This window comes from Apostichopus japonicus, chromosome 20, assembly GCF_037975245.1.
Source record: "Apostichopus japonicus isolate 1M-3 chromosome 20, ASM3797524v1, whole genome shotgun sequence".
Taxonomy (NCBI): Eukaryota; Metazoa; Echinodermata; class Holothuroidea; order Aspidochirotida; family Stichopodidae; genus Apostichopus; species Apostichopus japonicus.
Genome location: NC_092580.1, coordinates 27,923,454 through 27,946,569, shown reverse-complemented (window position 1 = coordinate 27,946,569; position 23,116 = coordinate 27,923,454). Strand labels below are relative to the sequence as shown.

At 37.5% G+C, this 23,116-nt stretch overlaps 1 protein-coding gene across 2 annotated transcripts; it reads right to left on the bottom strand.

The window, feature by feature from the left end:
- Window positions 1–243: 243 nt before the first annotated feature.
- On the bottom strand, window positions 244–22,783 carry LOC139961440 (threonine synthase-like 1). Of its 2 annotated transcripts, XM_071960609.1 has the most exons (10): window positions 20,697–22,783; window positions 18,864–19,010; window positions 17,318–18,004; window positions 15,779–15,849; window positions 15,465–15,569; window positions 14,840–15,108; window positions 12,734–12,891; window positions 12,327–12,420; window positions 5,425–5,521; window positions 244–3,829 (listed from the first exon to the last, which is right to left on the bottom strand). In XM_071960609.1, the coding sequence occupies exons 2-10, from the start codon at window positions 18,908–18,910 to the stop codon at window positions 3,507–3,509; spliced, it is 1,851 nt and encodes a 616-aa protein (XP_071816710.1). In that variant the 5' UTR covers window positions 18,911–19,010; window positions 20,697–22,783; the 3' UTR covers window positions 244–3,506. The 2 variants fall into 2 exon arrangements, with proteins under 2 accessions (XP_071816710.1, XP_071816711.1); XM_071960610.1 differs by lacking the exon at window positions 20,697–22,783 and having other exon boundaries at window positions 17,318–18,117; window positions 18,864–19,006.
- Between the last annotated feature and the right edge of the window lie 333 nt (window positions 22,784–23,116).

Below are 23,116 nucleotides of genomic sequence, written 5' to 3'. Positions count from 1 at the left end.
AATATATATCAGCGGAATTGTCAGACATACTAGTTTGCCAATAATTAACCAACATTTCAGAAAAAAATAATATCTATGAACGGATAAAGGAGGATGGGAAGGGTGGGAGGGATGGGAGGGGAATATTAAAACGAGAACTTAATCTTTCGTTTAACAAATTGTTTTAGTACAAAATAAATAAGTCTTGAAAGAGTAACGTAGCCAGAGTTTACTACCTGCGGAGTGTGGGAGCAGTGTGGAAGATTGTAAGGGGGGTGGGGGAGGTTAGGATAAGATTGAACAAAGGGAAGAGTTTGTATGAATGCTCTTTACTGAAGTCGCTTATAAGTGTAGCTACGAATAACCCCTTCCTCTTAATTGATATTGACTCTCTAGGGCATATACTTTCACATATATACCTCTAGAGATGGCGTTATTCATAAATTAATAATGAGATATGGAACACTCCGTGACTTTGATAAATATTGCGTTAAAGGCATTCAGGGGTGTAGCCAGTATGTAATCACTGTAGGCCCTTGCCTATACTTTTTTTTGGCCAAGTTATCTTTGTTTTTTAAAACACCCATAATTCAAATCCATAAGCTTGCTGAACGATTTAAAAAGTCTAGACAAGAAAAACTTGGGTTTAAAGTGATATTCAATGTGGTGTTTCAAGTTAGCAAGAGGCTAGGGGACCAAAATGAACACTCGGGAAGGGCCTTTTCTGGCCATCTGGGGGGTTTGTAAAACCATTTTTTTTTACGCTCCGCGTCAACTGATGGTGGCGCTCCGCTCAGATAGTCGTGCCTAAAACTTTGAAAAACCTGGCTACGCCCCTGGCATTGAAGACTCGCCCCAAACCGCGTGCGGCCATCTCAAAAAGTTAACTTTCCGTTGCTTGCAGGTGAAGTTTTGTTCTTGTCGCTACAAAATGCAGACAGTACAGTAACGAAACGTGATACCTTGTTATCTTTAGCTGGACCTGAGATGTCCATAGCTGCATTGTTTGTACACTGTGCTGTGGGTATTGACCGCAGCTGTATGTACTGACTGTACACTAGTGTCTAATTACCGACGGTAGCAAGCTGTGTGTGTGTATTATCTGGGATCAATGGTGGTGTCTAACACTTCTGTTACACCTCATTCGAAACTAGGTCAGATTACCGGCATTAGACGTTCTTTTTGTGCGAGTCTTCACACCCTTTAAATGCGATAGTCCCACTTCTGAGCGGGCACCAGGTCCTATGAGCAAGTGATTCCGCATTTGAATTATGCACCATAGAACCAGAAACATCTTATGATATAAGTTTTCAGCTATAGGCTGTGCAACAAATGGTTATAATTCAACCTTTGACACCATATGATCGAGCCAAGAACCCATTTCGAGTTTTTTTTTTTTTTTTTTTTGTATGCTACCACGATATCCATGACAGAGGATGACTGGAATGTTTGTTTGAAATTGCTTTAAACGCTCCAATTATTGACATCATGCAAGAAACGTTAGTGAAATGAGGTATCACATAACCTTCAAGAGAATCCAATAATGTGAACGCATCCACGAAATCTGGATATTTTTACCTTTTATCGATTGATGTAAGAGATTTTCGGTAAAGTTTCTTTTTACTTTATACTAACTGAACTCATTTTTGGGGTCTCCCATAAGTGATATGTAGGCCAACTGCTGATAACACCAAATGGTAATGGAACTTGGATAGGTTCGTATTCACGTGTTGATCATCCTAAACCCCATGATATGAATGGACAATAATAATAGTAATATACCAACCTGCAGAGAATATCCGACAAGATAAAACAAAACAATCACTCATTTTTAATGATAAACAAAACTCTGATGAAAAACTATTCATCACAGATTTCAACCATGGAGGAGGCACCAATCTGATTTAAACCAAACAAGTTCTGCAATAATTTTTGCCCAAAAATGTCATTAATCCTATGAATTGAAGAACTCAACGTGTACTTATAATTTCCATTCTCGTGTTCACATTTGACTGTGCCTCTTTTAAGTCCCCCCCCCACTTTGGGTTTGTGATGTAACCAGATGTCTGAATGACTTCTTCCACCACCACCCACACCAACACATTTTCTCAACTCCAAAAATCTTGACGTGAAATGTTGCAGCTAATATGTAAATTAATTCTGTTTCACTCATAGAAGCATTGATAACAGAACAAACAATCAATCTGAGAGTTTTTCACTTTATAGCGATGCATGAATCTCTGAATTGACGTAACTTCATCAGTTACCAGTATTGAGTGTGTGGGGGTGGGGTGGGGGGGGAGGGAGGGACAAACTTTTAAAATTTCCTGACTGCATTACTAAGGTGCATGAAACATGTGGAAGGGCAAGAGGCGAATGAAGGATTTTATAAGGTAGTGGGATACCAACAATTTTTCGGGAGGGGGTGGGTCACAACACTAATGTCTTGTAATTTGTGAAGTTTTTTCTTGTACAAATGACAGTGGTATGGTAGTCTGCGTGAGGGGGGGGGTGGGGTGAGGGGATGCCTGTGAGTCCCCATCTGGGTCTGGATTCTGTTGAGAGTCATACTGTACCATTGATGTTAGGGTAATTGAAACACTGTAGTTTCCACCCATTTATGGATTAAAACATAATCAATATAAGCATATCGATCTTTTAACTTTGCGCATGATCAGTCCTGATATACCAATAGTCAGCATCTACCATAATTAGATTAACCATAAATATATTCTTAACAAGGAAAGAACGAACTATTTATTTCTATATTATTCATAACTATGAAAGTTTGGTCTCAGCTGCAGTAGAAAGAACACGGTATCTGAATACAAGATATATAGGAGATGTTAACCTTGCAAAATACTTCACTTTTTAATTCAAAAGAGCCCCATCAAATGAGCCTCAGTTCTCAGGTTGGTAAACACCTGACTATCTTTGACAGATAACATGAAATTTTGGATGCTAAAATAACCAATTTTTTTAATGTTTTTACCTAATAAACCACACGTTGAAATATGATTTGCTTGTTGGTTAAAGATATTAAATATATTTTGGAGTGCATTAAAAAATGTCACAAAGGCCTAAAAAATGGATTTCTGCCTTAGTTATATATTAACTTTAATTTATATTTAGTTATATATTATGTTTTTACCTAATAAACCACACGTTAAAATATAATTTGCTTGTTGGTTAAAGATATTAAATATATTTTGGAGTGCATTAAAAAAAAGTCACAAAGGCCCAAAAAATGGATTTCTGCCTTAGTTGTATATTAACGCAAGTAAAACATGAGACCCTAAAGTTGAATGTAAATTATATATTAGATTTCATAATTGCAGTATTTTTTTAATTTAAAAAACTTGACTAATAACCCTCAGTACTCAAGATTGATAAAATCTGACTATTTTTTAAAACTGAAACATGAAAATGGTCACCAAAGATATTCCAGGTCTGGAATCGAGCCTCGCTTCTCTGATTTGAGCCAAGTCCGGGAAATATTCGATGAGAACTTGAGGTTTTAATCAACGTTACCATTCTGCGCAAAAAGTTTCTATCTCCCTTGTGATGTTTTTCATATCGTCACTGATAACGCTATTGTGCACCCTCGGCTTCTTGACCGCACTCTCCAGACCCTGATTGAAAGATGGAAGAGCTGATACTGTCTTTAATTGCTGTAAGACCCCGGAACAGTCGTCGTTCTCAGCGGGTAAAGGAAGTTGTAACGCTCTCGATACGTCCTCGGGAAACTTTCCGTAGTGAGCCGTACTGCATATGATCATCGGCCTTTCAGAAGTTGTCTGGCGATCTGCGACTGTCTTAGCGATGGACGTGTGTGGATCTAGCAGATAACCTACCAGGAGAACAACATCGTTGTAAATGAACAGACTGACTTTAAAGTGAAACAAAGATATCGATATATATACATAGAAGTTCTTGTACAATTGGTTTATGCTTTCACTACTAATTATGGTATCAATTTAGATTAACTACAATTAGAAGTAAGTTTTCTGATAAATTTTCCATCTCTTGTCTATAGTTTGTAGATGTCTAGTTTATGCTAACAGTTTTTATGAACATAAACAGACATAGCAGAAAATTTAAGGTGGAAGGGTCTCTGGCCATATACTCTTTTGACCAGTCTGCAACCATGCGTAGAAATTAATTCTCAGCACGATGGCAAGGAATAACTTTGTGCATATCAATTCACATTTCACGTACAACTGTGTTCATCCCCCGCACACGCAAATCCTGTTCAATGGGAAACTTTCCAGACGTGAAAATTGGAGCGCTTGTGTGATGTCGTACATGACTGATATTATTTGATACGTGGATTTTAATGTACACCCAAGTGTACCCTACTGATTAGAGGGAAAACACAATTTAACAATGAAAGTTGTACTTAGGGATCTGGATGGATTTCCAGGTCATGCTTTTTATCTATAGTGAACAATAGGGTTGAACTTTTAACCACACAGTGTTTAATTTAAACTGTCTGGATTGACATAATACATGGCTGACTGAATACGTCATAGTGTAAACTAACCAATGATGCTATTTTTTTTTACATTTCTGACACTCCTACATAGGGACCTAACGCAATCAAAAATCCTAGCAATAAAAACGCCCCCTAATATGGCGATTCATAGATCAAATAGCAATTTGCCCATAGCAGGTTTGAGCTACTGAATAAATTATTCCCTCGCATGGCACAATGTAAACAGTTAAAACTAAGTTAAAAGTATGTCAGTAAGCCCCTCTTTCTGAAGTTGAAAATAAGAATGCATCCTTCTGTATTACACATTTTCCTGTTACCCGCAATCGACTGAGCGTAGACCCCCTGGCTGTATCCTACTGACCCCCATCCCGCCCCCCTCACCACCCTCTCTCTCTCTTCTGGCCTTATTTATTAATTTTTTAATGATAAATTAATTAATTAATTATTAATTATCTGGAGTGTTAGCTCAGTGGTTAACGCCGGTGCCTTTCAATCATAAGGTCCCTGGTTCGAGGTCACTCCCAGATTAATGTATGTCGTCCAGTTACAGAGTTGTTGACAATTAACAATTCATAATCATGGATGTTAAATATGAATCTAAGAGACTAACTTCGGTCAGCTTGCGGCTTTGATAAGCCAATGAGGCTTCTCCGCGAGTTCCTGCTTGCAGGAGGATCTAATATACATACATACATACATTAATGATCATGAAGTTGCAGTGTATAAAAAGAATAGGAACATATTAATATCTGCTTCAACTATTTTGGTGAGAAAACCTATCAATGAATATAGAAAAAGAGACTTGTGCAGTAGTTTCTTTACTTAGCTTCACTATTTGTAAAAGTTTATAGAGAAAGAGTGTATTATTTCCAGATGATGGAAGTGAAGTAACATGTAGTTTTATGATCCAATCTGTCAAATATAATGGTGCAATATTTTGCTAATCTTACCAGTTTCCTTGAAAACAGTTCTAATTGTCTTAGCACACTGCTCCTCACTACACCAATCAGAAACTAGGTTGAACTTGTCAGATATTGTCTCCAAGACCTACAAACAAACAAAAAATAGAAAAAAAAACCCAAGAAATTAAACATAAAAATAAATAAACACCAAAGAGGGAAACAGAGGGCAACAAGATAAATTGATGATAAAGATTTCCTGTATCTTGATTATTATTATATATATATATATATATATATATATATATATATATATATATATATATATATATATATATATATATATATATATATATATATATATATATATATATATATATATATATATATAAATATTTGTTTTCTGAGCTTGGGTAAACATTCACATTTGCAATGTTACATATGATGTCTGTTAATTCTCTTTTATAATATATATATATTTATAATATATATATATATATATATATATATATATATATATATATATATATATATATATATATATCACACAAGAAAGAACAAATAAAGGAATTCATTTTAATTCTAATTTAGAGCATTTCAGTTCAGACAGTGATGTAGGACAAAATGAAATGGTCATATATAGTTACACAATATCAAACACATAACATGAGAAAGTCACACTTAAGTTCATGACTGGTTAACCAAGCTATTAAACCAGGGTTAAAATATAATAAAAAGGACACAACCTTAACTTAAAGTATAATCAATACATTGAATTCGGTAAATAACAATAATTCAAAAAATTGTGAAGATTAGAAACAAATAAATTGGTATTGGTTACTAGCAACGGTACATGAATGATAACACTTTGAAGACATTCAAAGATATGCTCTTCAATACTTTACAACATTGCTGGATATTATATTCTATATTATCCAAGAACTTTAATTAATTTGGAGAGCATATATATACAGAATTTTTGAATTTAGGCTATATATCACGAGAAATAATTCAGAGGGCATAAACAACGATAGCCTGGCTGTCACAACACGATCTGGGACACCCCCTCAAGTATTTTATTGATTGCTTTGCATGTTGAGTTAATTGGATGCTAATTATGGATCCATGGTTTTGTGCATCCTTAAGCATTAGGTAATGATGTATCAGAATTCAGCAGGAGCATTATAACTAGTACCGTATCAGGCGCGTATCCAGGGGGGGGCGTTGGGGGAGCGCGCCCCCCGGGTAAGAAAAAGAGGAGAGAAAAAAAGAGAAGACAAAAGGTAAAAAGAGGGAGAAAAAAAGAGGAGGAAGGAGAGGAAGGAAGGGAAAAGAAAAAGAAGAAAGAGAGAAAAAGGAGAAAAGGAGGGAGTAGAAGATAAACTCCAAGATACCGGGAAGAGAAGAGGAACAGTCATAATTACAGCGCTGATCACTATTATATACACAGGGTAGCCAGTGACGAATCGAGGATTGCGGAGGGGTGTGCGCCTCACCCTTCCCCTTACACCGACCAACTCCATTTTTGACGTTTCCATTTTTCCTCTCTCACTAATGTAGATATCTACATATATATATACCGGTACTATGTATGATAACGAGTGTGTGTGTATGGACGCCTTAAATTGTACAATTGTGCTATGAAACCAACTGTGGCTGGTCTCGAACTCGACCGAGTCGTCGGGGAACATGACAAACCCATCACTTCTTGAGATTGTTCCCATCTGCAAGAAAACACGCGCCCACAAACATACGCCCACTCCTCTAATCGCTTCCCGATGAGTTACGAAACTTAATTAATGACCTTCGCCCATAGTACCAAGACCTTGACAAAATCTGACAACACACCACTTCATCGATAACAAGTGATCGGGTATATTAGTGACGTCTAGAGGTCGTGCACTGACTGATCTAGCAATATCTAGCGATAGGGATGAAAATCCAAGATCTTCCCTTAACTGAAGGCAGATAGAGAATCGAAGCCTTCAGTGTGTAATGAACTTGAAACTGTGCGTCTTTCGAAATGAAAAGAATGTGGGGCAAAGTAGCGTAATTCCTATGGGCTCAGTCCGTGCTAACCAGGTGGCCCGACCAAAAGGGGGCCCCCACTATACTGATGCACAGAAAAAGGGTATACCTCTTTGGATAGGGAAGGCCCGTTTTACTGGGAAAGACTGAACAAGACAATATACATATTTTCACGTGATACGGAATACGGACATCATGATCATGGGCTCCTTGGGTATTAATGTCTGTGTCGAGCTAGTTATGTTATTTATTATTATAATCGAAAACGAAGTATATTATTTAAAACCCAATTCCAGCCAATGTTGTACTGAGTACAACATCGGGACATATGATTTTTTGAAAAATTCTAAAACAATAACCCACCACCCAACAGACTTGAAACTGCGTTCATTTGAAAAAGAAGGCAGGGCTTGCATATATATATAAAATAAAAGGTAAGAATAAAGATACCTTCGGTGTATCTGGTAAGTAAAAAAGCACAGGAAATTAGGCTTAGATGGAGACAAAGTTTCAGCCAAAATTAGGTTTATGCTAAGGTTTGATTACTGTATTTGTACAGTAGACTCCATTATACTCCATACAGTATAGGGGGGGCACTTGCCCACTCCCCCTGGAAAATCACAAATTAAAAAAAAAAGTTAAGCATTTGACATTTCAATGATTTCCCCCAACCGACAGTTCTCTAGTTATGTTCATTGCATACGGACCCATAATGCATTACTGAAATTATTGAAAGTCAAAATCCTAAGACATGAGATCTGAAAATAACCGATGTGTAAATGCAACTTGAACGGGAAGTGTCTTTTCCGACGATCTAGAAGTATTTTTTGGCAAAGAAATCGTCGTGCGCTCCGCGCCAACTGATGGTGGCGCTCCGCTTAGATAGTATCAAGTAGTGTGTTACACCTTTATGACCTACTGACCCCCCCCCTTGTAAACATTTCTGAGGACGCCCTTGCTTAGACCTCCTGATAGGGGCCCCTTTGGGCCAGGAGCCTGCCAGGCTCATCGTTTCACCTGGGTGGAGCATTACACAGTAAACAGATAATAGTTACTTATTTCAGTCTCCTTTCAACTATTCGAATTTTTAAAGCAAACAGCAGATATCACATCATATCAGGGAGCATGAAAATGGCTCTCCTGGATGAACAGCCTCCAACTGTAGATATGTGTAGTGTTCGGTTTCGGAAATATCTGGTATTTTTTCATTTCCTTCAACAAAGTTTTATAGTAGCCGTTATAAGAGGTTCTAATAGATGTACACCAATAAATTAACTGTGTCTGAATTTTCGAAAATTCCCTGACCACCATTCTTCATCATTATTCCCTCCATGCAATTTTGACCGGTCTGTTAGGGGTTGAAGGTTTTCCTGTATTGGTTGTCCATAGATGAAATTTTGTGCAACATTATGGGTATGTTTTGAAGTGAATTTATTCACGAGAATTTGTGAATTTTCAAATTCTGAACAAATAATGGGCTTAAAAGACCTTGAAAAAACCTTGAAAAGTGGGGCTTACGGGTATTGTGGGCCGCAACGTAGAATCACCTACAAAAAGCAATGATCCACAGGAGATGCGGTGAGGTCGAACATGATGTGTGACTGGTGACATCTTCAAAAAGGTTATGGATGAAAAAAAACTATTGGGAAATTCTTGGTTCTCAGGCAGAAGTGTACATCTGGTTGGTCATTTCAAGCCCGAGAAGTGCCATTTCCGGTGATCTGGGGGGTATTAAAACCAGAAATTATCTTGTACGCTGCGCGCCAACCGATGGTGGCGCTCCGCTTAGATAGTAATTCGCGCCCCCCCCCCCGGTTAAAAAATCCTGGATACGCCCTTGATTACCATTGACATAATCATGATGAACACCCTTGCTAGCTTGGTAAATTTGGCACTATTTAATTATTCGCCCGCCTTGTCAAGTGACTGCACGTGATGTATCTTCACATGTCAATCATCACCAAAATCGGAATTTGGAATATGTTAATGAGCTATATCGATGATATGTCGATTTAAATAGGTATATGTCAATTTGAGTTGCTAGAAACTGGTATAAGTCCAAGGCAATTGACTTCTACCGATTTAATTCGACATATCATCGATTTAAACTAGTAGATGTCGATTTAAATTGACATATACCGATTTATTTTACATATCATCGTTTTAAATTGGTATATGTCGATTTAAATATGTCGATTTAAACTGGTAAAAGTCGAATTAAATTGGTATATGTCGATTTATATTGACATATACCGATTTAATTCGACATATCATCGATTTAAACTGGTATATGTCGATTTAAATTGCAAAAATGCAAAAATGTTTGCAGACAATGGTAGGGACTATTAGCCAAACAAATCACAGGAAATTTGGAAACGCATCATTGACTGCTTTCAGCATGAAACTTCTTTGTAACGGGAGTGTTTTTAACCTTCTACTTTGCGGTTGATTGTTATCATTTATTTGTTTCGAAACAAATTCAATCATCTATACAAAGGATTGGAAGAAATGTTGGTTCTTTTGAGAAGTTGCGGTTATTTTAAAAGAAAGAAAGAACGATATTATTCCAAAAAGAACGAAAACATGTTATTGGAAACTTGCTCAAATACCGAATCCTGAGTCGTTGTACTCTTGTTTACACAATTTACACGTTGACAATGAGGGTTATATCTACGATTTGTGCAAACAGATGAATATTTTTTTCAACTCCCTGGTTTAAAGTTGCAGGTAAAACGGCATGTCTATTAAGTGTTTATATATGAATGAGGAATTGTTATAACGGAACGCCATTACTCCTTTAGAGATGTGTAACCATTTTCTTTCAAACTTTCCTAGCTTCCAAAATTGTTATTATTTTGAATTCTTATACATGAACTCATACTTTCATTTATGGCTTCATCATCTGTTACTAACAATGTGTTCAAATTTGTTGTATCACAGTGTTCTTGTGTTTAATTGTTTCTATACTTGGTAAGTTGCATCACATAATTTAAAACACCAAAAAGCACCTACGGATACAGTTTACCATTAATCAATGAATCACAGGTATAGGGATGTGTCTGTTGTTTAAAGCTTTACAAGATTGATTGCCCTACACAACAAACAATAACAACACCACTGAACTGAACAATGTGGCAACAAACACTTATTTAATGTAGATCCCACCCGTACAGTATACCCACAAAGAAATGTGTAATATACACGTTTATAGTACTCGAGTCTAGTTCTCTGCACTCGGACTTTAGACCAATTCCAATTTGGTATATCATCTTGCTTGGCAGATCTCTTATTTCTGAAGTTTACTCTCTGAGTGTCCAGAATGAGCACTTATGTAAGGAGTCAATGCAGTCTTACACATTTAGCCACACATACTATGAATATCTTCTTGTTTAAAGCAAATCATATGAAGCCAATGCTTTGATTGGTTGCTGCTATTCGTCATATGGTAGATTCTTTGGCATAAACGATAGTGGCTTTGTAATTTATATAGAGACTGTGGTGTATACGGTAATTCTCACAATATAACTCCATTTCAATTAGATCCTTTCATCGTTCAAAGCTGTTTCAAAGTTATGGTTACAAAGATAAAACGGTGATCATTACATGTCATTTTAATTTTAGTAATACAGTGAAAAGCAGTGTGATGTGACAAACAATAATTCACAATGACACAGGCTGTCCTGGAGTGACCATTGACCTCAACAACTGGCTTCTTGTACTAAATGCGATACATCAAATACTAAATATGACATCTGTCCTTGTTAAAATATTGTGATAAACAATGGTTTCCACAATTTGACCCCTGGTGAACTCAAACGAATATATGACCTCCGCCCACAACATAAGGCTCAATATCACAATATTGGGACTACTAGCCCCCTTCATCATCTACATGGCTGGCTGGTGAATGCCAGCTGAACATACACTCTCAGGCGCGTATCCAGGGAGAGGCGTTGGGGCGTGCGCCCCCGGGTAAGAAAAAGAGGAGAGAAAAAGAAAAGAGAAGAAAGGGAAAAAAGAGGGGAAAAAAGAGGAGGAAGGAGAGGAAGGAAGGGAAAAGAAAAAGAAAAAGAGAGAAAAAGTAGAAAGGGAGAAAAGGAGGGAGCAGAAGAAAAACGCCAAGACATCGCCAAGATGGTGGCGCTCTGCTTAGATAGTACTTTGCGCCCCCCCCCCTGGGTTAGAAAATCCTGGATACGCCCCTGCGTATAGCCACATACTCTTTCCTCTTTCTGTCTCGGGCTTGAAACGAACAGAAGCAAAACCATGGCAAAAGCAAGAGGGGGGAACGAAAAATACAAGCTGAACGAGAAACAAAGAAAGAGAACATGAAACTAAGGCCGAAATACCGAAGCTCCTGTTGCGACATTCTATAGATATAAACGAGAACATGGTTGTACCCAATCGCCATGAACTGAACACGTTGAAAGAACTAATACTAATACTAAAACAAAAGGAAGAAATATACTGAGACCAAGTGCAGACGAGGCTGAATGTAACCATATACAGTAGATACGAGATAGACGTAAACCTTAAGAGAATATATAGAGAGATGATTGTTATTAATTTTGTTGCTCTTTATAATTATATTTCCCATTGAAAACTCATATACTCTCTCTGTCTTTCTTTAGATTGCTGGTTCGATCACTGCCTAGTTCATGAGGTTGTGTCCTTGGGCATGTTGCTTTATCTCAATTGCATCCCTCCACCCAGAGGTTAAATGGGTACCTGTGAGGTAACTTTATCATTGGGCGCAGTATATAACTGCAGCCGCCTGGAGGGATTGTCTCCAATCTGTAAAGCTTCTGTAAAGCGCTTTGAGACCTATGGCTTGTGTAAAGCGCTACATTATTATATTATTATTGTTGTATTATCATATTATTATAGTACTACCATGTTATGGTTGAAATATGAAACTTTAATACCTCATTTGGCACCTTAAAGATACCATCTTTGTGGAGGCCTTCGAACCAATTCTTAATCATAGGTCCATCTCCACCAGTGACTAGATGTAAGAATCTGTAAGAAAAATGTCACATAAAAGTTGATATAACTATTTGGCGGGGAGTATAATCATTTTGACATGGGGAAGGGTGGGGGGGGGGGAGAATAATATTTCTAACATGGATTTTGATCTGATGTAACGTTCTGATGGGATTTTAATCTTTCTTATGATCATGAGGTGTAATTATTCCAATGGGATTGTAATTGTTCTAATAAGCGTGTTGAAACTTGATGATCGGGCATCATTTTTCAGGGGTTTAGGGAGAAGCATAACAGCTAGAAGGTATTTGGTATTTTAGAGCAATTTTATCAGAATATAAAATCTCACCTCTCAAGGTTAGAGCTCTTGAGGATATCGATGGCAGGCGATGTGGACACCTGAAGCTTTCTCTGTCTCAAGTCATAAATACCGGTCTGAAAAAACTCTGTGAGGATGTTGTTCACGTTAGAGGCACATATGAACATCTTGTAGGGAATTCCCATCTCCTGGAATATGAAATGAAAGAGAGATTAATCATAACCTAGCAAGACACTAGACTGCAATCTTTGCTCAATCGTGATCAGATAAAGCCTTTGAAAAGAAATATTTAACATAACAATCTGTTCTGAGCATATAATATAGTACCTCAGAGGTTGCTGGTGGGTGATCCCATGGAATGGGGCAGGAGAGGGGGGGGGTGGGGTGAAAATGGTTGGGTGGGTGAGGAAGGGAGGAGGGAAATAGGAGATTAGGATCCGGGTGGAAAGCTGATATATAAAGCAATAGGTTACAAGGGAACTAAATTCAGAAAGTAATTACTCAGCTAACATATACACCAGCACACTTTCTACAAAGACAGTTTCAATTACTAGGCCAATGTCAGATTTAGTTCCAGGGAATAACTACTGGTCACATTTCAACTGATTCTCGCTTAATTCTCATAAAGACAATTAAACTATCTACACGTTCAATTGACCGTCTGTTACACAAATCCATTTGCCGCAACCCCCTGCACTCATCTGCTTTCCGTTGATAGTTTATTGTTGACACTAATCTCTCTCCATACACCCTATAGCTATAGTACACTGTACTATGCATATATTGCCTAGCAGTAATCTACACTGGATATCTTCAGCCTGTTTACTGGATTTTAATACTGTTGTAATCCCACTCTCTAGATTACACGACAGTCCCCAAAACATTGCAATACGTTTTGGAACCCTAAATGGAATTAATGAAATTAACCTTTTATACTTGAACAAGTTCAATAATCAGTATAATAAAAAAGTTAAAAAAAATCAATACTGGCAGAAATTGTCAATAATTCCAACACATAGAAATATTGTTCCGTTTCAAGTTACTGAGTACAGACAGCTGAATTCATATTGTAATATATATATATAATGGTTATAGTTTCAGCTGTCCTGGTACAAAATTGTAGAAAAGTAAGAGCTACGTTGCATGAATGGCATATATACTTCATGTTTATCAAAATATTAAATCTTAATATATTACCCTATACTATTTTGATCAACATGATCTAGATAAGAATGATCTAGACAACAAATTTAGCTTTAGGACAAATTTTGTGGATTTTCCATTGAGAATGTCTTATCTATAATTTGTGCAAGTAAAAGTAAGTAAAAGTTACAATGATGGGCAAGAAAGGAGAAACTCATTTTCCCCTCGCCCTTTACAACCCCCCACTCCCCACCCACATACCCATTCTTGAGGCAACTTTTTGGAAAATGTTGGGACAACTTTGTGCTTTTGGCTTTTCCTTGCCCTGCAGACTCTACCCCTTCTAAACCAGTGAAAGTTGCAGTTGGCAGACACCCTTAACCTATGGGTATCCTCTGTAAAAAATTGATTATATGCAGAGCCTACTGGGAGATATCCTACTGTAATTTTCAGCCATCTTCTACAGTACCACGAAGTGATTGTATATAGAGGGCCCATATCATCAGATCATCTTAAGGGCAAACAAAAATGAACAGATTAGGGACACATGTAAACTGTAGACAGATAACTAAATCAACAACGAATAGAGTAAAATAAAGACTGAACGATGGAGATGGAGACACTTACATACTTAGGAGATGAAATGGCTATGAAGATAAACTGTGTGGAAGGGTGTAACAATGTGAGCTAATTAGTAAGTAGGCGAATGGGGGAAGGGGGGGGGGGGAATGAAAAGGTGGATTATACATGGAAATATCAAGTGAGTGAAGAGGATGGAATAGGATGTGTGAAGAAGAGAAGAGGGGTGGAGGAAGGGGTTAGATATGAAGTAAAGGAAGGAGATGGGGAGGGGGGGCAGAGAGGAAAGTTAGTTATTCCCTTTTTGGATGATGATACCATGAGGTTGAATGGTGCAACGAGTTTGTATTGACTCAATCCCCCCCCCCCCCCATCCACTGTACAAGGCAGGTTTAACTGTATCAGTTTATTTACCCTAGCATAAAACGCTGCCAGTATATTTCCAAAGTTGCCGGTTGGGATGCACACGTCACATTCGTCTCCCATTCCTATGACACCCTGTCGCACCAGATCCAGGTATGCGGATGCGTGATAGACCACCTGAGGTAGAAGGCGGCCCCAATTGATGGAATTTGCAGCACTTAGTTTGATGTTGTAGGCATCCATCAAACGTTCGTTTACAGACTGGCTGCGGAAGATCGCCTTTATTGCTGACTGACAGCTGTCAAAATCACCGTCCACACCTGATAGAGAGAACATTGATGAAACACTGTGCTCAACGTTAGTACCAGGTGACCAAAGACAGTGCATTTAGCACACGTGACTGTAAAGAGCTTGAAGGAAGGTCTAGCCTGCCCATAGACAGTCCTCCTCAAATTCACTTGAGCATTAGTGATTTGTTTATACTTGATAGCATAAATTACCGCAAGTTGCCATCCTAAAGCAGCACCTAATTAATTGACCAGCCACCCTATGATTGTAACACAAGTGCTTTATTGACTGGCATAATTCTTCCTGTGTGAAGACAAATTTGGCTTGACCGGCACTGAAATAGTACTCTGTGTGTTTAATCGTGTCAGTCAACACTGTTGATACTCACCGATTACTTTTACGCTATCTGAATCTACGGATGTCATGAGTGCTTTTTGTACCGAGCTGATACCATGCTCCGGATAGAGAACCATAACTCTTACGTTAGAATTCCCTGCCAAAAAGAAAGGAAATATTAAATATGAGTGTATACTTGGGTACAAAATTTACTCTTAGCTTATGGAATGGCATATTGCTCACAGGACACACATATGGTAATTACCTATCAATTTTTTGACTGGTGTACTGTGAGGTGACCTTGTGTTTGGGTAATCATAGGTACAAACGTCTACTCTTGTAGACTAAAAGAAACGATAACAATACCTGATAATTTGCTGAATCCGTCCAGGACAGCACTGCCTGTGTCACCAGAGGTAGCTACAAGAATCAGGTACCTATAAAATAATAATAATAATCATAATAATCATAATAATAATAATAATAATAATAATAATAATAATAATAATGATAATAATAATAATAATAAAAATAATAATCATAATCATAATAATAATCATAATAATAATCATAATAATAAATCAAATCAGAAAAAACAAAATTCAATTTACCATGTGATTTCTTGTAAAGGTAACCAAGTTCCAGAAAAGGACACATGCATGTAGGCAAGTTACTTGTATTAGCATTGATCAGTTAAGCCATGAACAGAGATTCAAAATACAAAGACCTTCATGCAGTTTTGGGACCATCACTTCAATTTCAACTTTCATTTCTCGTCTCACTTTCTCTGTGACAGTACCTAGTCTACCATCATGTGACTATAGCCGAGGAATATTCTCATTCAATTCTGTTTGGTGGGTTTTAATTAAACGGGGTTTCAGTACAGGAATCACAGCCGGCATAAAGTATTGCTCACATATCAGTACATACCGGTACTGGTCCAGTGCACTTTTGCAAACAGTAAGTTTTCTCAATGAGAGCTATAAGTACATAGGTCCACTGTAAGTATCCAAACACATGTACTATGAATTCCAATCATTACAAACTGGCACTTTTGGTCTTTTTTAGCCTCCAAATCTATCATCATTGTGATCACAACACAATTTGTAGAGACTTTTTCTACTATATTTGGGAAATAAACAAAGATAATGTTTGCAGGTACAGTCATACCTGATGATGCAATCGTAGTATTGGTTCAATGTAAACACTCTCAACTATTTACATATATATATATATATATATATATATATATATATATATATATATATATATATATATATATTTATACATCAAACATTGCCACATAAATAGTTGAGAGTGTTTACATTTAACCAATACTACGATTGCATCATCAGGTCTGCTCCATACATGCCATTGATGAGGTATACATTGTTTCAAGCTTAATTGAACGTTAATCGTTCAACAATGGAAAATTTCAATTTACTTGAAATCAGTGGTGGATCTAGGATTTCTTGAGAGAGGGGAGAGGGGAGAAATGTGGTGGTTACCATGCAGGCATGTACCAGTTAACACCCCATAGTAGTACTACCCAAAATAGCTGTACGTGGGGTACGTGGTAGAATGAGAAGGAGGTGCTTCGACAGGAAGAGGCCAGTCTGATAGAGGGTGTACAGTGTTAAACCATTACCAGTTCACTCTAGAGACGGTAGAGAGCTAAGGTCATGAAAGAAATAAGAAATATCAGAATTAAAAGGTAAACCGAAACATGCCAACTTTGTCCTCTATGTTCATCCATGAGTGGCTTTTTAGATAGAAACAATTAAAAAAAAATATTAAAAAAGAAAGTATTGTTAGTACTCTACTTAAACCACCCAATATCCAATATTTTAATGGTAAACAAACCTTTTCTTTTACCTTACCTTACCTCACCTTACTTTCACTAACCTTGCACTGTTGGTTTCTTTTGTTATTGCTTGCTCGAATAACTGAGGCATAATCTGCAGGGCAGCATCCTTGAACGAGGCTGTAGGTCCGTGGAAGGTTTCCATCAGGTACTGATTCTCTTCCAGTTTAACGATCGGAATGACATCCTCTGACGAAAAGTTTGATCTGCTGTAAGCTTTATCTATAATTGCACTCAGGGTCTGAGGACGGACAAAGTCAGGATGAAGCCATCTCTCTAAGATCAACAGCGCCCTCTCTTGAAATGACAGTTCTACCAACCGGCTCCACTCGCCCCAGGTTAGACTTGGGAATTCTTTGCCGGGAACAAACAAGCCGCCATCCTCTGCCAGTCCTCGTAAAATCACATCTTGAAAGTGATGGATAGCTTTACCATCGCTGTCGCTTCTGGTGGAAGCGTAATTCATAGGACTGCTAAAGTTTTGGACCAATCTGTCAATTTTTGTCGTCACACTCTCCACCGATTCAAATCTTTCGCAGAGCGCCCTCAGATCGTAAGCTTTCTCATAGAAACTCCTCCGGTATTGCAGCACGTCTGCGATTGACTGTCCTTCTCGGTGGGTCACCAGTCTGTCGACCTTCATCTTGTGAAGTCTTTGCAGAATGTCCTCGTAATGAACGTCCACGAATATTACCAGGCCAGACCTAGCCACATGGTCCATGGCTTCACTGTGCAGGGGGTTAGAACCGGTCAAAGAGACAATACTACCGGGGTTAGCTTGGAACTTCAGGAGAGCACTACCCTCCTCCTGTATGAACATCTTGTTCCCCACTAATGACAACTGTAAGTGTACAAATTGTAAACAAACAGAAGTAAATTCAAAATAAGATTGCCCTTTCTAGCTTGTCAGAGGGGGGGGGGGGAGATGGGGAGACAAGCCTGATTGAGCACAACTCCTACAGTTAATTGAAATTAGACAACTTTTTATGTATTATGGCAACTATTGTATGATTGAGTAAATAGATGGCTTTATTCAATATTCGCCGTCTACCCCTCTTCACCCTCTACCCGTTCCCCCTACCCCCTCTTCTTGTACTGTATCCAATACAGAAAAAATATCAAATCAGTTCAAAAGAATTTCTGTTGGATTTTCATATAATTAGTTGTTCTATTAGGTGCAAAGATATTTATGCATGCCATAATAGTAGGAGTGTCCCTTATTGTAGCAAATGTAAACACTTTCAACTATTTATGTGTTACATTGCTATAAAACCAATGATGAAGCATATAACCTGCTATGTACTGTGCACTAGGAATCTACAGGCTATGTAAAGTTCCACTGGGGGATTGGCTCAGTTTATGCAGTCGTTTGGCTTGGCTGGTCAATGTATGGTGGGGATTGGGGGTTGTGTCAGGAAAATGTAGCGAATGTCAAAAATATTGTGGAAAGAGAGAAAAAGTTTGAATGACTACATGAACATATGTATAACTATACTTCCTTGGTCTTTAAAGCAATATTTAGTGAAATTTATGTGATACTTTAAAGAATAAGTTTTTACACAACGTTTTTACACCTGTGTCAATTACCTTATGAGCAACAGGCATTCCCCAGTACGGCTCCAAGAAATCATCATCAATGTCAGTGACCGGTCTACCAAGCCTCGCTGATAAAAGCTGACCAGTCGTTGTCTTACCACATCCAGGACTTCCCATCAACAGGATTGTATAATTCCTCTTAAAAAAAATATATATATAAAAACAGTAAAAAAAGTCAATGTTTGTCAATTTGTCAGGATCATTAGAGCTCTGTGAAGTAAATTAAACATGTAAGGATACCTCATTAAAACGGACCGGCTGCTAATCTGCTCCAATAATCGCATATCATCAGTTTTCGAAGATCAGTGACCTCAATTTAAACCAGTACTGCAATCGACTCAGAGAGAGAATGCCACATTTTATGTGAGAACAATTTATTTGACCTACAGTGACCTTTGAACTCCACTTAATAAGATGGATGTGCACATTTTGACAAAGTTCATGTAAGCTACCTTTTTCTGTGAGAAGTTTGTCCTTTCCATTTTGTCTTCAGATATAGACATTGACCTCTGATGACCTTTCACCTTTACATAATACAACAGACCTTTTTTAATTCACTGAGATAGATCTCAATAGCAAGTACGAAGTTGGTTCAAGCTTTTAATTTTTAAAAGGTGTTTATATAAGGAGTTCAGAATTCAACCTCTACTGAACTCAAGGCCCTTTGACCTCACAATTTTTTTGTTTTTTTTTTAAGGGAAAACTGAAAACAGTTGTTGGAGATGTCACAAACATGTGCTTACTATGTACGAACATCACCATACCAGTATGAACAAAAGTTTACGCTAAGCCGCCCATTTATTAATATTCATGAAATGGGAACCAAAAATAATAGGGCACATCTACACATCATGGGGCATCTATCTTCTAAGTACAAATTATCACATTGATTCAAGTTGTGTTTGCTGAGATATCGTGTTTACAAGATGATTTCCCATTAAGCCCAACCCACTCATGAATATTAATGAGATAAACATTGTTGTTGGAAAGAACATGTACTTACGACAAGTAGTAATATCACCATACCAAGTATGAATAAATTGAACATACAGTTGAAGAGATATTGACATTTTAAGAAGTTTTATGTTGAGCCTCGCCCACTCATTAATTTCGTGAGATGGAGTGGAAAACAATAGGGCACATTTACACATCATCAGCATCTACCGACCTAGTGTGACATTGATTCAGCTTGTGGATGTGTTTAAAGCTAGCTGTCACATACATACACACGCCAGCATGATTGCAAAGGTTAGACTAATCACCTGCGGCATCGTAACCAAAAAGGGAAAAAGAAAAACGAAAAGAGTATAGATCTGTACTCTGTAACATGAATCAAGCTTACATTTGCACATCAATGAAGTTTATTCAACTTAATTGCCATATATGTTTTCAGTTCAGGTTTGCAATGTCTTCATACTTTTAACTAATAGGGCCTTTTGGTAAAGGTTGACCTAAAAACCAAGTATGAATTTTGTACTTGTAAGAGTAACTACTTTGGTAGTTATATCAGGTCATATAAGCTAAAGCTGGTAAGACCAAAACAGTTTAAAAGGCCTAGTATAATTGGGTGCTAGATTTACTGAGAAGTTGCACCCACTGTTCATCTAAAAAACAAAACATTAAAACCCCTATTATGCTATAGCTTAGGATCTGTACCTTTGAAAAAAATATATATATTCGTGGACGTTACAGCTACTGATTGAACTGTGTTCCATTGATGTGTTGTGACCATGTCCTAAATTAGGCCTAGGCTATACTACTATGTATACCGATTAAACACGGTGATGTTATGTAGGCGAACTGCATACACCATATACGACCTACCGGCAATTTCCTTGTCCATGTTAACGAACGGAACTTGAATGAAGTTTTCCCTAGACCAAATGGCGGGAGCAAACGTCCCAAAAAGGGCTTTTTGAACAAAATGTTCTCAAAAAGTACGACGAAATGTTGCATCTCGGTCTGTCCACGAACGAGCCGCGTGTGGTTTAGTGTGTCGATCTTTTTCAGAATTGTCATAAATGCTCAAAAAGCTGCTTTTAGTGGAGTATCACTAATTGTTTATCTTTCTGAATGCAGATGTCTAATATAGTTACACATTGCAATACTTTAAGTCGCTCATGTAACATGAATGGCAGTATGATGAAATCATGATATATACCGGGGTAAGTCGTTCCACGTAAAGTTTTTTTTTTAAACGATGGCGCTCGTTAACAAAAGATAGAGTTATGAAAAAGTTAGAGAGGTCTGACGTTTCGATCCTAGCAGGATCTTCTTCAGAAACTAACTGAAATTACAACAAACTAAGTACACATAAAGATACATAGATGGACACACAGTTTAATTGGACAAACGCCCAGTTGTTTTCTCAATTTAGAAGTATAGTTCTCCATTTCATGCAACAACTTCCTAAGGTAGCCATTTAAAGTCAAAATGCGTCTAATAAATTGCAATTCATGAACGAACAAGGAATCCGACGAACACAATTTACGTGCGCGTTCATGCAAAGCCTTAGTAACCGCAATTTTATACTTTTTGGGCCACCAGGGTTTCCAATTAATAAACAACCATGTAAAAGGGAAGTGGCGATGGTGTCAGTACCGCTGGAACCAACCATTCTGAAAATGTCTATATCTACCCCCGTATTCCATTTCATATGTAAATTGAATAGATTTATGGAAAGAGTTCAATACCTGTAGAAAATAATCCACATAGTCTGCTGAAATAACTACAAAAGTGTCATCCACATATCTTCTATAAAATTTAAGTTTAGGACAAATTTGGATCAATTTCTCCTCAAGAGGGCACATAAACAAGTTGGCTAAATAAACACTCAAGGAAGAACCCATGGCACACCCATCAATTTGCTCATACATGGAATTGTTAAAAATAAAGTGGGATGTAGCTGCTTTAAGTAATCATTTCCTAAGATCAGCACGTCCAATTGTAAAAACAATGCGTTTTTGTATATATATGCAATTCAGAATAGCATCAATTGTATATTCAATAAGAACATTGGTGAATAAAGAAATTACATCAAAACTAGCCATTAAAGAGTCATGGTTCAGAGAAAGATTCTGAATGTCCGAACAGAAACTGAACGAATCCTTGGCAGTCAAATCATTAGTTGTAAAACTGTTTAACATCTCCGAAAGGAAAGATGCCAACTGTTCATGAACTGTTCCAATACAACTTACAATAGGCCTCATAGGGATGCCCTCTTTATGAATCTTGGGGGTACCATAAAGCCGGCCTGGTTTACCTCCTGAGGCATGTGTTCTCTGATACTCATCTTTAGTAATTTGGCCTTGTTTCAGGAGTCTGCGTAGTAGGTTGTTTAAGGATATTTCCTTCTTTACAGTGGGGTCATGATCAAGTTTACGAAACTTAGAATTATCATTCAAAATATGTTCCATCTTTGTGTTGTATAGTCCAACTTATCCATCAAGACGACAGCATTCCCCTTATCCGGTTTCAAGATAATAATGTCCGATTTTTGTTGAAGTCTCTTGAGAATGTTAATATGAAAATTATAATCTGGTTTATCCCTTCTAGCAGCCGCGAAACAGAAACGACGCAGTTTATGTTTAAGTCCATCAATGAGTGAATTTTGGGATGGTAATTCCACCAAGCCTTTTAAGATTACGGTACAAGTCTTCGAATGAAACTTTCACATCCACTAGATTAGGAGTGAACGGAATAGATGTGGATAAGCCAATTTTCAACGCTTCCTTCTCTTCAGACGTAAAGCTCTAATGAGCTAAAGTTTTTAATGACGTTATTTGAGTCCAATTCCGTTTGAATATGTGATGATTTAGTCGCAGCATTCAGACTGGATAGTTTTTTGCTGTGTCTCTTACTAATCGATAGCCGGTAACCCTTTAGCAGGCGACCAAGATCATATGTCAGTTTGCATGACGTACATAATGAAATTCATTTGATTCCTTAGTTCACCCTTCAACAATGCAATCCCCCCAGAAATGCTTGATAGACGATCTGTGTTTCGCCATTTCGTAGGAATTTTGTTGACCATTGTGTCGCTATTGGTAATGAATCCCAGTGGTTCAGGAGGAAGATTAAAGAGAGTCTCCTAATAAAAGACTTAAATGCTGACTTAAATAGAAACGTAGCGAGCTACGGGTTGGAGCTATTTTAATCCTATTTACTTTCTATTGCTGGTTTGTTCTAATCATTCCTAGTTTTCAAATTCACTCATGCTTATCACTATTGTCGTCTTCGGATGT